The 16431-nt window shown below is 35.3% G+C and overlaps 1 protein-coding gene across 3 annotated transcripts in view; it reads right to left on the bottom strand.

The window, feature by feature from the left end:
* LOC126470218 (ATP-dependent helicase brm) overlaps window positions 1-16431 on the bottom strand; it is a 386916-nt gene that overhangs the window by 331290 nt on the left and 39195 nt on the right. For 2 of the 3 annotated variants that reach the window (XM_050097899.1, XM_050097901.1), the window contains exons 2-3: window positions 15067-15165; window positions 14638-14737 (exon numbers count right to left, since the gene is read on the bottom strand). In XM_050097899.1, coding sequence (XP_049953856.1) covers window positions 14638-14693 — 56 coding nt within the window. In that variant the 5' untranslated portion in view covers window positions 14694-14737; window positions 15067-15165. The remainder of the gene's footprint in view (window positions 1-14637; window positions 14738-15066; window positions 15166-16431) is intronic. The other variant, XM_050097900.1, reaches the window with a different exon arrangement.

Raw genomic sequence — 16431 nt, 5'->3', positions numbered from 1 at the left:
CTTGTGAATGACTTCCTTCAGGATAACGACATCGCTTGACTAGAGTGGCCAGCATGTTCTCCAGACATGAACCCTATCGAACATGCCTGGGATAGATTGAAAAGGGCTGTTTACAGACAATGAGATCCACCAACCACTCTGAGTGATCTACGCCGAATCGCCATTGAGGAGTGGGACAATATGGACCAAGAGTGCCTTGATGAAATTGTGGATAGTATGCCACTACAAATACAGGCATGCATCAATGCAAGAGGATGTGTCTACAGCAATCTGGATCACCACCTCTCAAGGTCCCACTGTATGGTAATACAACATGCAAAGCGCAGTTTTAATGAGCAATAAAAAGGGTGGAAATGAAGTTTATGTTGATCTCTATTCCAATTTTCTATACAGGTTCCAGAACTCTCAGAACTGAGGTGATGCAAAACTTGCAATTTGATTACAAGCCATTTCTGAGGTATGCTTTCATAAGCCTTGAAATCTAGAAATACAGAATCAATTTGAAATCCCTTGTCAATAGCACTCTACCCTCCTTGTGAGTAAAGAGCTAACTGTGTTACATAAGAACAATGATTCCTAAATCCATCCCCTGCATGTCAATCGACCATTCTTTTCGAGGCAATTTATAATGTTCAAACCCAATACATGTCAAAAAATCCTTCTGCATAGCAATGTTAATGATATGGGCCCGTAATTTAATTTTAAACCAACAGCCTCAGTTGCAAGGATTACCTAGATTTACCTATGTTTCAGTAGGGATAACCCAACCTTCTTCAGAATAAAAGTAACTACCGTTTGTCCATAGTGGACATCATCAAGCTAAAACTACAAATCCATAAATTACTGTCAGATTGTAAAAACTTATCTGAAACTGCCTCGGCCCCACTTCGCGACCGCGATGCAGCAGCCACGATTGCTGTACTGGAACTGACCGTAGCGTCATTAGGCCCACCTAGGCAGACACACTACCTTGTGCCTGCACATAAACTGTGTGATGGGTACTTGTTGGGACAGGACACAAACCTAACTCCTGAACTTGAATTTACTAGTAAAGTGAAATAAAAGAAAGGTACAGCTGAGGAAAAGGGCCTATATGTTATCCTGTGCAGAACGTACTTAGATCGACTGTCTTAACATTTATGAAGTGTTTGTTGGTCATGATATGAGGAAGACATCACGTGCCTACAATGTGTGGCCTCTCTAGGAAAATTTTGTGCTTAAGCACGAAGTTTAATCACCTTAAAGAACTTAGGAGTGGGGAGGATAATATAAAGCCAACATCGTCATTATTATGACTAGGTCTAAAAAAATTTTTGATACGTAAATGTTAAGCATTTGCTTAGCTATGGTTACAACACAGGAACATCCTATTGGCTTAGCCCACAAATGGTCATGAATGAACTTATGAACAAGTCTACAGCTGTGGCAGTGATATGCAGTCTGCACCTAACATTACCGAGATCAGTTTCAATACTCTGTCCACATACCTTACAGCAAACAAGCTTCTTGTAAATAAAGACAAAACAGTAATAATGAAGGTCATCCACAGTTATAATGCTGCCATAACTGATACTGTACTTACATCCCCATTGGGCCTTACATATGCAAATTCACATAAATTTTTGGGCATTGTTGTTGATGAACACTTATCATAGAAAGAACATATAGATAATATTTGCAAGAAAATCAGTAGAAATGTGTATCTACTGAAACAGGTCTCAGCCTTCTTGGACCATGATACTTTAAGGCAAATATATTTTGGGTTAATACTTCCGCACCTTCAGTATGGTATTGAGATATGGGGTGGGACATCAGCAGTTCATATAGATAGACTTTCTAGATTACAAAAAAAAGGCAGTAAGAATGGTAGCGAAGGTAAAGAAGAGAGAGCCTTGTAGAGACATCTTTAGAAAATATAAAATTCTTACGGTGTACTCCATGTTTATACTGCAGACAGTCATGTTCGTGAAACAAAATCCTGAATTTAATATGAGAAACAGTAATGTACACAACTATGATACACGGGGAAGGGAAAATTTTCATAGAAGAGTGACCAATAAAAGGCAACGGACCACAGCCCACACAGAATGGGAGCAATTTTCTACAACGCACTACCCTGTGAACTCAAGAAAGTAAATCTACATATGCTAAAGAGTAGACTGAAGCAATTATTAATAGAGAAGTGTTATTACTCTATAGAGGACTTTAAGTTGTAGTGCCATCTTGGAAAACAGTGTATACAGACAATGTCTCCGATTTATCAGTGGTATGAAAGAATGTAATTATACATTGCATTATGTGTACTGTACTATTATAAATATAAGCTAAATTGTGTTACACTATAGATGAATCTACTTGTAGTGCCCTTTAGAAAAATGATATGTACAAACATTTGTCTGATCCATATGTTGTTATGAAAGAATGTAAATATTTTAGTATATATGTGTAATCTAATTTAAATTTTCCTGACAATGTCCAAAAACTTTTTGTTATATGGACAGAAAATAAATAAATAAATAAAAATAAAGAAATAAATAAATAAATAATCTGTAAGATCCAGCAATACGAGCCATATAATATAGATGGTCATTATTCAAGATTAATATATTTGACCTGTAATGGTCTAGAATCAAATCAAAATAAACTAATGCATGTGCCTGATTGAGCTTCGTGACAAAGTTATGGTTATGAGTTACAGAAAACACTTAAGTAGGGGATAATGTGGTGGCAATGGGGTACTAAATTTGTCTTCATGGAGGTGATCCACACACATACTGTTAAACTGTGTGTGGAACACTGCCATCATAATTTGGGCCTGCTGACTACTGCCACTGAACTTAGGGAATGACTGCGGAATTATATTTAAAGCTTTTATTCTGAAGAAAGTTGGGTTATCCCGACTGAAACCTAGGTAAATCTAGGTGGGCTGATGGTTTAAAATTAAAATTAACCTTTTGAGAAACATAAGAAACCTATACCAAAAGGTCTGCGAGAAATAACATTTGATCATTATTCTAAAAATAAAAGCCCTTTTGTCAATCTCATACCAGGAAAATCATTGTGTCCAACATGTTATTCTAAGATATTTGTAATTCACAAGAGACAGTATAGTGAAACCTCAGATACAGAATTTTGTGACTTATCAGCAACCATTAAAAAAGTAGATACAGATTGTGAAATCCTGGGTATATTGCCTGCAAGTAAAATTAGAAAACTAAGACAAGATAAAAGACCAAGTGCCTTGAATAAAAAAATTGAGAAATTGGCAGCTAAAGTCAAAAAGAATTTGGAAGTTTCATTTCAAAATACAATCTGTACTAAAACAGATGGAAGTTCTAAAACTTCACCAACCGAATATGATGATTTGATAGAAAAACTAAAAACTAAATGCAGTACTTCAAACAAAGAGGATAAAATTAAGATTATCAGTTTACCGCCGAATTCTTGGAGTCGAGCAAAAGTTAGTGATGAATTTCATGTGTCAGAACGTCTTGTTAAGTTAACAAGGCAATTAGTAAAAGAACAGGGAATTTTACCAGCATTACAAAAGAAAAGTGCATCTAATTTGGTACACGCAAACACAATCAATTAAGTTATTAAGTATTATGACGATGGCAATAACAGCCGTTTGATGTCTGGCAAAAAAGTGTGTGTTTCTGTCAAAGAAAATGGTTCTAAGATTCAAAGACAAAAAAGGTTAATATTGTGTAATTTAAATGAGCTATTCACTGAATTTAAAAAAGAAAATCCTGACATTAAAATTGGAAGATCAAAGTTTTGCGAGTTGAGACCAAGATGGTGTATTGTTGCAGGGGCATCTGGCACCCTTAATGTTTGTGTTTGTTTGTATCATCAGAATGTAAAGTTGATGATAGATGGGGCCTATCTTAGAGTTGACTATAATGACCTTTTGGAAGTTATGGTATACAATATTGACAGTTACAATTGATTGATCAAGGAAAAATGTGAAGATTGTCCAGGCAAACAAGCCTTACTTGACATGTTTGAATAATCCGAAGAAGACGATTTGATGCTTGCCAATATAAAATATAAACAATGGGTGACACAAGACAGAACTGAAATAGTGACAGTCATAAAATCACAAGAAGAGTTTTTTGAAGTCTTGGTGGCTAATCTTGAAAATCTGAAAATGCATCATTTTGTTGCAAAAACTCAAAGTAAATTTTTGAAAGACAAATAGCAAACCTTGGCAGCTGATGAATGCTTAGTTCTTGCTGACTTTTCAGAAAATTACACCTTTGTTGTTCAAGATGAAGTACAAGGGCACCACTGGGTAACAAACAGGCCATAGTCCATCCATTTGTATTCTATTATAAAGATGAAGATAAACTAATGAGCCACAGCTTTTGTGTCATAAGTGACTACCTTGAACACAACACTACAGCAATGCACGCACATTTTTCAACTAATATTAACAAACTACATTAAACAGCACCACCCTTCCATAAAAAAACTGATTTACTTTTTGGATGGGGCAGCAAGTCAATATAAAAACAAACAAAAAATTATTTACATCTCCTTTCATAAAAAAGATTTTGGGTTCGATGTAGAATGGCACTTTTTCACTTCATGCCATGAGAAGAATGCTTGTGATGGTGTTGGGGGTACAACAAAGCAAGCTGTCACAAAAGCAAGTCTGCAGCAGATCGATGACAATCATATCATTACACCTCAGGAAATGTTTGAAATCTGTAAAAAACATATCAAAGGAATTACCCATGGTTTTTGTACAATGTGAGGAAATGCAAGAAGTTTATGACAGTGTCTTGAAGGATAGGTGCAACACTTGTCAGAAGAAAAAAGGCACTTGATCTTTTCATTGTTTTGTAACCCATTCACACAACTTACTGAAGTGTAAGATCACATCAACTTCGCCTGCTAGTGAACTTCATCAGTGTGGAAAACTTGTACAACTGGTTCTTCAAAATAAAGACATAGTGGCTTGTGTTTACGATGAACAGTGGTGGATTGGTGAAGATGATAATATTGACTGTCAAAACCAAGATGTACAATGTTGTATTTTATCACCCTCCAGGACCAAGGACATCTTTTAAAAAAATTGAGAAGGATCAAGTTTGGATGCCCCTTAAAAATGCACTAAGGAAGCTGTTTCCCATGGAATTTGCAACTGTGACTGGATGAACTTATAATCTAACACCCAAACTGAGTGAACAAATTTCTCAAATGTTCAATGAGTGATGTACTAAAAACAAACAAAAAGACAACAATATAATGTAATTAGTAGGCTTATTTTCAATAAAAAAAGCAGGTAATCATATACATGATTAAATTATATACTGTAACTGATATATTTTATTCCATAAGTCTAGATATCACAGATGTTAAAAAACGTATTTTTGACTCGTGGTTTTTTTTTTCCCCCATAGCTTCCAATTGAATCTCAAAGTTTAAATTTATACTGAAGTTTGATATCATATAAGTCTATTAACTGTGAAATTTTCAGATTTTTATCTGGTCCCCCAATAAAGATATTGCAGGCCACAAAATGGAAAAATTAAAAAAAAATCCATTTTTTTAAATAGTGTATTTTTAAGTGTAAGCTGCTCACTATTGATACTCTATAAAAAATAACTACACTATACAGTGTAATAGCAGAAAAAATATTAAAGCTGAGAAATTAATATTTCTTTTGAAAACTACTGTTCAAAAATGGTGTTTCTTTTACTTTGTGGCTGATAACTTCGAACTATTAAAAATATATTAAAGAATACATTCAGCTAAGTGGTAATGATGTTAATTTGTAGCCCAGAGTGTGTTGAACTAAATGCATTTTATCTGAAAGGCTTAGGACAATCCACTACTGAATAATTGTAAAAAATGTAGATGCTTGCAAATACGAAAAAAAGCATGCGGCCTGGAACAAATACGGCCGCCATTTAAAAATAATAAACAATAATTGTTTTTAATATTTCTGTAACTACTAAACATTGGTGAATTCACTCAGCAAATATAAAATTTTTCTGAGATGGTCAGGCAACCAATTATTTTTTTCCTGGACCACTTGGTACGGATTGACCCACTTGTCACATGGTCAAATATGAGGCAAAGATGGGAGACAAAAACTGGCTATACCCTTTTCAGAGGGACTGTATTGAATATGTCAAACTACTCACGCCTTTACTGAAACTGATTTAGGCCAACCACTGAAAACCACTCGAATTCCAGGAAGATGTGCGTACCCCATTTCTCTCTGTTCCAATTCCATGACATTATGTTCTAGTCACTACTGATGCCACATCCCACTACACCAATAATTCGAGTGTAGACAGCTGGCTTACATCTGAACATTTCATTGACCAATGACTCCCCATATGTTCAAGAGTAAGACAAGACTCTCTATCACTCCTGTCACCTGCAATTTAATTCATAATTGTAACACTTCACAAGGAAAAATTTTAAAAAAATACAGCGATCAAGTAAGTCTGTGTGTGTGTGTGTGTGTGTGTAAACGAAAATTTAGTTCAAAAAAACTGATAACTATCAGGTAGATATATATGTAAACTGCCTGCCCCAAATTTACTTTTGGGAAGCACAGCTCCCAATGCTGCTGATACAAGTAGTTGAAATAGAGAACAAGTAAAGTGGACTGACTGGGGGAATTTCAAAATTCCTCTTACCAGCCTCATTCATATTCACCAAAGCGTTAACACCTAAACACACTACTTTTAAAAATTATCCTTCCTATGGTGGATTATTAAAATAAAAGTATAGTACCAAGTTCAAAATTAAAATTAAAGATCAGGAAATGGAGTCTAATATATCACAAACAAAAAACAGAATAGCCAACCAACCTAAAGAGGCATAAAAATTACATTAGTAACCAATTCTCAGTGTCCAATTTCTTGAGAAACGATGAAGTGGAATAATGAATCTTTAATTTCTTCAAAGTAATTTTCTGATGTTAAGGCATTTTTTATTTGAAACAATCACTTTTTTTTAATGGCAGTTTACCTTTGTTGCCTTTTTGGGCATTAGCAAGCATCATCACACAAAATTACATCATATGCTTCCATTTCTCAGCACACAATGACATGAAAACTAATGTGGACAGATCAACATATAACGACATCCAGATTTACCACCAAAGGGTATAATATGTACAAAAAGAAATAGGAGGTTCAATGTCTGAAATGAAAAAAGTGCAACCCTATGCAGGTAAAGTTATCATACCAGCAACCACAGTACATTCAAACAGATTAACATTACCATACCATATTTGTATTTTCATGTAATGTCAAGTTTGGTGACATTGTCAATCAGAAGATACGCGACTGGTTGTAAATATTTATTTATGTTAGGGATTGAAAACCCATTAAGTCAAGATCACACGTGAAATTTTTGAGTGGATTACTAGTTTCAGCAAACAATCTAATCACACCTAGTCCTTGAAAATATTCAATCCAATATATGTACTACACATACAATTATAGAGATACATAAATGTTATTATTATGCCTTGTCTAAAGAAGAAAATTGAGGTACAATTGCTTACACCTTCTGTCAAATTCAACAGGCAATGCTACCACCTACATGTGGACAACTACTATGAGAAAAATCTCCTGATGCACTCTAGAAATTGTATGAAGTCTGATTAGCCAAAATTTTCATTATAAGTGTGGGAATACCATCCATGTGTAGAGTATGATGCAAAGTTTGTTACAAACAGACACATTTCTGTAATTGGATTTGAGCAACGGTACACTGAATGTAAAAGATTACAATATAATCCACAAACCTAAGTATTGTACTTTTATGTATGCAATTGGCAAGCATCAGCCACAGAGCTAAATGCAGTTTTTATCATCATTTCAATTAATTGAATAATCTGTTGTTGTTACCTTATACTGTCACTAAGACATAAAAATTGCCCGACTCTGTTTCAATCTCCGTTATGATTTTAATGTTGTCTATGAGTGTTGCTTTCAAACCACAGTCTGTTATGAAGATGGGCAGCATAGTATGTTACAAAATGCCATTCTTTTATCATGTACACTGTCTCACATTTTACATCCTTTCCAACTTGATGGTTGTATAATCTATAGTTTTTAACTATTATCATCAAATTGCGCAAAACTCTCTCTCATTAGTTCAACGTCAATTGTGGCCTACAGTGTTGTATATGTTGGCGCTGTTCCCTATAATTTCATTTGTTGTGTAGACGCATATTAAAAATATGTTGAGTCAGCAGCTAAGGCCAGCTATCCACTTTAACATATCTTTATGATAAGTTTTTTTACACAAAATTGCATAGCTACGTCTACATAACGTCAGCAGATTCCTATCCCGCTAGTTACCACTGGTAAAGTCCCATTGGTTTAACTCTAAAAGAGTTGTATTGATGACGTATATTTAATTTTAAATACATTTACATACTGTTCCTTAAAATGTCATTAGAAAATGTAGATTTTATGTAAGTTATATAGCCAGATGCTAATGCCATTTCGAGGTCTTTGCCCCAAGCAATGTATAGAACGGTTGTGACATTTGAACCAACAATGTGGGACTTGCTTGACACACTATGAGCAGTCACAGCTGAATCAAGCAAGGGGTGTAACAGCAGTGAGATGGAGCATGGTGTTGGATTTAAAAAGCACATATAGGCAGGCAAATACTCTCACTCTGCGCAGCATCTATAAATTTAACACAAGTTAATAATCAAACTGGAACCAGACAAAATACTGGTACAACATTTAGTGCATTTATGGCTCTCGATTTATAACTTTTAGGTGCAGATAGTATGAAAGCCTTTCATCAATAGCAAGCGGGATGAGGGGACGGAGGTTATGGTCATTAGCAGGCATTGCCAATCCCATTATCACCCAGTCAGTCACCTCCAACACCATTGTTTTTGTATAGATCACAGCCCTTCGGCATAGTTTTGTCAGCATCCAGGAAACGTATTTTTTGCAGATATAAAGACAAGGGTCTTACACATGGAGGAAGCTCCAGTTCTTCCACATGAAAGGCATTATATTGGTGATGTCAATCTTAGGTTCTTACCTACAGTCTATAAGGATTCGCTTCTTAAGCCACACAAATGTCAATGTCTGTTTCTTATTTCATGCATGATATTTTCCTCATTTCTTAGTTGCCTTTACCTATACATCTTCCTTTTGCGAGAGGGTGGTTTTGAGGTATATATGCAAATATACTGCTTCCAATTTGCCTGGCTGGATATTTTTGCCAACAACAGTTTCAGAATTTGGTACAAGTACTGTAGAGGCATTCTGCAGTTACTTTTAACTTCAGAGGGCTGTTCCTACACTACCGGCTAGGCCTTTGTCTTTACTAACGATATCCACAATCACCACAAGCTTTAGAAAGGCCAGGAAAAAAAATGCAGGAAATCTGGTGATTGCTTTACATAGTATGCCTTCTTTAGTTCACCATATGATACATTTTTTATGCCTAGTTGATGTCTTCTACTTGGTAAAAATAGGACATTCTTTACTTCTGCCTACAAAGTTGTCTTAGCATTTGATGCACATCTGTGGGAAATATATATACGTCTATGTATGGTGATCTTGCGAACAGCTGATCCGTGTTTCCCATGTGTGGCTTTGTCTCCGTGTGCAATACTGATAATTATAGTACTGATTAAGGCTCAAATGGCTCTGAGCACTATGGGACTTAACATCTGAGGTTATCAGGCCCCTAGACTTAGAGCTACTTAAACCTAACTACCATAAGGACATCACACACATCCATGCCCGAGGCAGGATTCGAACCTGCGACCGTAGCAGCAGCGCGGTTCCGGACTGAAGCGCCTAGAACCGCTCGGCCACAACGGCCGGCGAGTACTGATTAAGATTTGAACAATAAAATCACACTTTTGTGTACACGAACCCTACTTGAAAGTAAAAAGAAAGACCCAGTTTACAACAATAAGGTTTACAATTTAAACACCAGATAACTCAAGTATGGTTGCTGTTTAAATTATAACCATTACAATTGTACTAAAGTCATAATTCCCAATATGTTTACCTTTGACAAGAATGATGAAGAGGTCATTAGAGATTCATCACATGGATGAATAGTAGGAAAAGATGGGACATGAACATTGACTGTGCCCTTTTCAGACAAACTACATTGAATAAGTCAAAGTACTCAGGCATTCACCTAAATTGATTTCAGCCAAATACTGAAAACTTAGACCAGGAGTGCCAGAAAGGTGTATGCATCCCACATCTCTCTGTTAAACGTCCACGAAAGTCTGTCCTCGTCATTACTGATGTCACATCACCCTACACCAGTACCCCAAGTGTACACAGCTGAACACCTTAACATTTCATTCAGCTGAAACAGAGAACAAGCAATGTGCACCCTAATCCCTATTTCTTTTCTATTTTACGTGTTTTAGTGTTTCTAGTGGAACCACTGGAAGTTGCAACTTGTCTTAAAGCTTAGTGCTTGTTTGCCTTTCTATGTCTTTCTGATGTTATCTTGTAAGATGATAATGATGATTACAAACGGCATTTTTGCACACCATACATACCCTTACTCAATTTTTTGAACAGATGTCCCAGATTTAAACAATGATAAAATACAACTCTGTATTTTTACTACTGCTTTGTGGCTCTCTTAAATCCTTTCTGATTTACTTTATCTGTACGGTTTTAGGTAAAAATCACATTCACCAACTTGTTACCTCCAAACCACACTACTATTAATAATTATACTTGTTATGGTGGATTATTAAAATACAAACATAGTAACAAGTTCAAAATAAAATCAAATATCAGAAAAAGGTGTCTTGAGGTATTACAAATAAAAAAGGAGAATTAGCCAACAACCACCCTGCAAAGTCATAATAATTACATCTTTAACAATTCTGTATCATTTCTCAGTGTCCCATTCCTTGAGAAATGATGAAATGGATTAATGTAACTTTAAATTGCCAAAGTATTTTCTTGTGTTAAGCTGCTTTTTTATAAGAAACATTCACTTTCTCTTAATGGCAGTTTACTGTTTTTGCCCCTTTGCGCATTATCAAGCAACACCACACAAAATTACATTATGTGCTTCCATTTCTCAGCATGGCATGATATGAAAAGCAATGTGGATAATGCAACATGTAATGCCATCAAATGTTACCATCAAATGGCATAATGCATACAGTCACAAATATGAGGTTCTATACCTCAAATGAAAAAAGTGCAACCCACATACAGGTCCATTTACTGTACCAGTAAACAAAGTACATTCAAACATGTTACCATGACCATGCCATATTTGTATTACATGACATACACTGAACTATTTCAATGTATTGTTAGGTTTGGTGACATTGTCAACCATGAGAAATACAATCTCTTGTAAATTTTTTATTTATTAAGGATTGAAAACCCATGAAGCCAAGATCACAAACGAAATTTTTATTTGGATTTATTACTAATTCCGGCTAACAATCTAGCCATCTTCAGATCTAAGACATAAAATAGATGTTTTCTCAAAAATTGATGAGCCAACCACCTTATCGATAGTTGCCAATAGCAAAGGTATTGGCACAATCACACCTAGTCCCTGAAAATATTTAACCCAATATATGCACTTCTCGTACAACACAAACATACGTATTATTATTATTATTATGCCTTGTCTAAGGAAGGCAATTAAAGTACAATGGCTTCCACCTTCTATTGAATTCAACAGGCAATGCTACAACCTACATGTGGACAAGTACTATGAGTAAATCACCTGATGCACTCTAGAAACTGTATGAAGTCTGATTATCTAAGGTTTTCGTCATAAGAGTGGGAATACCATCCATGTACAGAGTATAGCCCAAAGTCTGCTACAAACAAATACATTTATGTAAGTGGCTTTGAGCAATGGTGCACTGGATATATAAGATTACAACATAATCCACAAACCTAAGTATTGTACTTTTATGTATGCAATTGGCAAGCATCATCCACAGAGCTAAATGCAGTTTTTATCATCATTTCAATGAAATGAATAATCTGATGTTGTTACCTTGTACCATCACTAAGACATAAAAATTGCCCGAGATTGTTTAGACCTCCATTATGATTCATAATGTTGAATATGAGTGTTGCTCTTACACCACAGTCTGTTATGAACATGTGTAGCACAGTATGTTACAAAATGCCATTCTTTTATCATGTACACTGCCACACATTTTACATCCTTTCCAACTTGATAGTTGCATAATCTATAGTTTTTAACTATTATCATCACATGGCGCAAAGACTCACTCTCATTAGTTCCACGTCAATTGTGAGCTATAGTGTTGCGTGTGTTGGCGATGTTCCTTATAATTTCATTTGTTGTGTAGACACATATTAAAAATAAAAAATATGTTGAGTCAGCGGCTAAGGCCAGCTATCCATTTTAATGCATCAATATGATAAGATTTTTACGCAAAATTGTATCACTCTATGTATATCTGTGTATATAATGTCAGCAGATTCCTATCCTGCTAGTTACCATTGGTAAAGTCCTGTTGGTTTGCATCTAAGATGAGTTGTATTGAAGTCAACTATTCAATTTTAAATACATTTACATCCTGTTCCTTAAAATGATATTAAAAAATGTAGATTGTATGGAAGTTTATAGGCACCGGCTAACATCATGTAGCCATCTTCACCTTAAGCAACATATAGAATACTTATGAGTTTTTAAAAGGCAACATGAGATAAGAATACTTATGATTTTTGAACAGGCAACATGAGATATACTTCAATATGCTGCGAGCAATCACATCTGAATACTAAGAAGGAGCATCACAGTAGAGAGATGGAGCAGAGTGTTGGATTTACAAAGCACTTATAGGCAAGCAAACACTCTCACGTTGTGTACTATCTACAAATTTAACATAGGTTAACAATCAAACAGGAACCAGACAAAATCCTGGTAGAACATTATGTGGTTTTACATCTGTAGACATGAAGACCTAGGTGCAGATACTATGAAACCTTGTCATACATAGTGAGCCCAAAAAACTTTAATGTATATTTAAAAGTGAGACCAGTGTCCCTCACTTGGAGCACAGGTACATTAACAATATACGACATTCAAGAAAATGAAGAAAGATAAGGCTTTAACATCCCAACAATGAGGTCGTTAGGGCTAAGGTCCAGACTGCAAAGGAAATTGCCCACATCCTTTTCAATGAAACCAGCCCAGCACCTGCCTTACGAGATTCTGGAAAACGTAAAAAAAAAAAAAAAAAAACTAAATCTGGATGCCTAGACGCGAATTTGAACTGCTGTCCTTGCAAATGAGAGTCCAGGGTCTCACCACTACCCAGATGACATTGCTTTCGCATTCAAGAATAAATTACTCGTAATTTCTTAAAACATTTCACCTCATTTTCTGCCAAAAAATTCAAATACTATTTTTCCACATCATATGCCACTTTTATCAATGTTGATATGCACCTCTCTGATAGGCACTATCACAGTTTTGGGCATTTTTCTTACAAATGAACAGCTACATATTCAATTTACAATTGTCAACCCTTTCCACACTAAAAAATAACTTGTCTGTACAGTCTTAGGATTTCGTGGGAGATGGATCTGCTCCACAGAAGAGTATATCTTTCAATATACAGCACACTGTGAGTGCATTCAACAACTCAAGCAATACAATTAACCTGACTAGGCTGTCAGAAGGCATTAACACTCTGCATTTAGAAGTTGTTATAAGTAAATATTTCTTAGTTAAGTCCATAATAATCTCCAGTAAATCATACTACAATTTACCACACAAAATGACCAAAGCAACACCTACAAACAACTCCTCAAAACTTGCAATTTGGAGGAAAGCTTGAAAATAACTATGGAAACAAAATTATTCTTCTGTTGAGCAGAAGGCTAATATGATACACAATAGCGCATATAAGTGGTCAAAGGGATCTGACAGATAGGTTCATACACCTGCTGATAACACTGTTACGTTCTTTCTCACGGAACAGTTGTCAGGTTGACATTTTTTTCTCTAAGATAATGTTCCATCCATGGTGACACGATTAGAGGCGTAGCACACAGGTGGTGGAAAGAATTATTTATGTTCTTCTAAGCGATACCAGATCAGAAATTACTTATACAGATTCAGGAAATTCACCTAAAATTGAAATAATGATTACCATCCTATGATCTCAGTCCTTCACCTCCTCATCACAATTACAGTATTTTACCAGCACCTTGCATAGTCAACCAACTCCCAGTCCTAACAAATCAACTTAAAATTTGAAAGTTATTTTCTTATAGACAAATAATATAACTGATACTTATATCTATATCTGAATCCCACTTTCCACTGCAACAGTATAACCCACTTTTTTCCATTCCTTTTATAGATAAAGTACAGAAAAAGTAACGTCAGCAATTGCATATGGCAATTTTTTGCTTACTTAATATTTATGAAACATTTGTAACAGGTATGGTTATCCAAAATAAAGGCACTTTTCTTTTTTTTAAATATTGGCAGCAGTTTTGCAAAATCTGCCATTTTAAACTATTCAGCATTTTCTAGATATTCCTGCACAGGCTGAACATGCTGACCACAACAGTGCTTCATTTACACAGCATTTGCTTCATTTTATGCATCAATGCTTTCTAGTCAACTTACGATTTTCCTGAACCATTCATAATGAGATGTTGGATGAACCTGTTGTAAGTTGTCATCTCGTAAATATCATAGAATTTCTTAGTATTTCCTCAATAAGTATCTGCAATTTGTTTCAGATACAGTTAACACACTGAGATTACACATACTTACAAAAAATTAAATTGTGTCCGAGAGACATATATTACCGAGATAACTTAAATGTTTAGTGGTTAACAATTGAATACTGAGATGAAGGACAGAGGTTGAAGGTCAGGAGAGGAAAATACAACCACAATATCAAAGTCGATGAACTATCAAAACGAAACTCACATGAAAGATGTTGCTGAGTTATAATGGGAGAAAATTATTGATGAGGATATTTATGTGCATCTGTGATGTTGTGCAAAGGTAAGATGATACAAATAATGTCAATAAGAGAAATTGCTGTACCTTGGCCACATTTACCAAATCATTGTCAATGCCTGGTCGACCAGTTGTGTTCTTTAAGGTGTTCACTGTCGTTGAAGACAGGAAATCCAAGTGCACAGCCTGCAAAGAAAAAGACTTATACATATTTCTACTCACTTTTCACTTCAAATGTAGTATTCTCGAAGTTTCTGTCATGGAGTGACATTATTTAACACACTGCATGGACTCACTCAGCATATGCGAAAATACGTTCATCAAAAAATTAAAAATGCAATTTTAAAAAATTATTTCACACTTCAAAAACTATTCCTATTTCAATATGTTAGTGAAATTTAGTGTCTTTACTGAAATTGTCAGCTTTGTACCATGAAAGAGCCCAATGGTTGTGTAATCACATCAATCAACATCCATCGCTAATTACAACAACACAACACAGGCCAAAATTCAGCATAATTTAATTCAGGGACTTTGACTTGATTTTTACTTGAGAAATGATCCATCAGGCTACATCTTAATCAATCAATACTAGAATCTTTCAAAGGAGATCTGTTTTCTCACTTATCTTTCCAATACAATGTGTTTTTACAGAGAACACAGTACCTGCTTTGAGTGTAAAATGATGAATTAATGTCAATTTCTTGATTTGCTGTTGTCACCTACCCACGCAAAAAGTTGTAAGCTGTTCAAAATTGAATTAACTTCTCCAACACCAGGCATATGTAATTGTGCCCACCATTCACTGTACTAGTGGATGTAATGTACAAACTGTGTCAAAATATTTGCTAATCTAAACATTTTCCCTGAGGCATTGCGCTGATGATCGTGTGTAGCCATATTGCTCTTGTATGAACTTCCACACAACCCAAGTTGTCATTTCTGAGCATCCAATATGGTTGCACACCATATCATTACAGTAATCCTCAAAAATAAGCTTCTGCAGTTGTCAAAAAGAGTGAACACCAAAAATGAACTTTGAACAAAAACCAATATCAGCATGAGCAGAGAACAAATACACAAAAAAGTAAAGTTAAATTTTTGTTTGTTTGCAGTTACATGCCTGCTGTCTTGGTACACACCTACATCTATAAATGTCAAACCACTGTGATGTGCATTGAAGAGGATACACCTGATTGTACCAGTTATTAGAGTTTATACCATCGTTCAAATGCCTCTGTGCATGCTGTAATTAGTATAAGTTTGTCTCCGGAGTCGTCCCTATGGGAGGGAGTTGTAGGAGGTTGTAATATATTCCTTGATTCATCACTTAAAAGCTGGTTATAGAAACTTTCTAAGTAGGCTTTCACAGGATAGTATGTGTATATCTTCAAAGCATTTGCCAGTTCACTTCATCTTCATGACACTCTCCCATGCATCAAATAAACCTGT

This window comes from Schistocerca serialis, chromosome 3 (genome assembly GCF_023864345.2).
Source record: "Schistocerca serialis cubense isolate TAMUIC-IGC-003099 chromosome 3, iqSchSeri2.2, whole genome shotgun sequence".
Classification (NCBI taxonomy): Eukaryota; Metazoa; Arthropoda; class Insecta; order Orthoptera; family Acrididae; genus Schistocerca; species Schistocerca serialis.
This window is presented reverse-complemented; position numbering and strand designations above follow the sequence as displayed.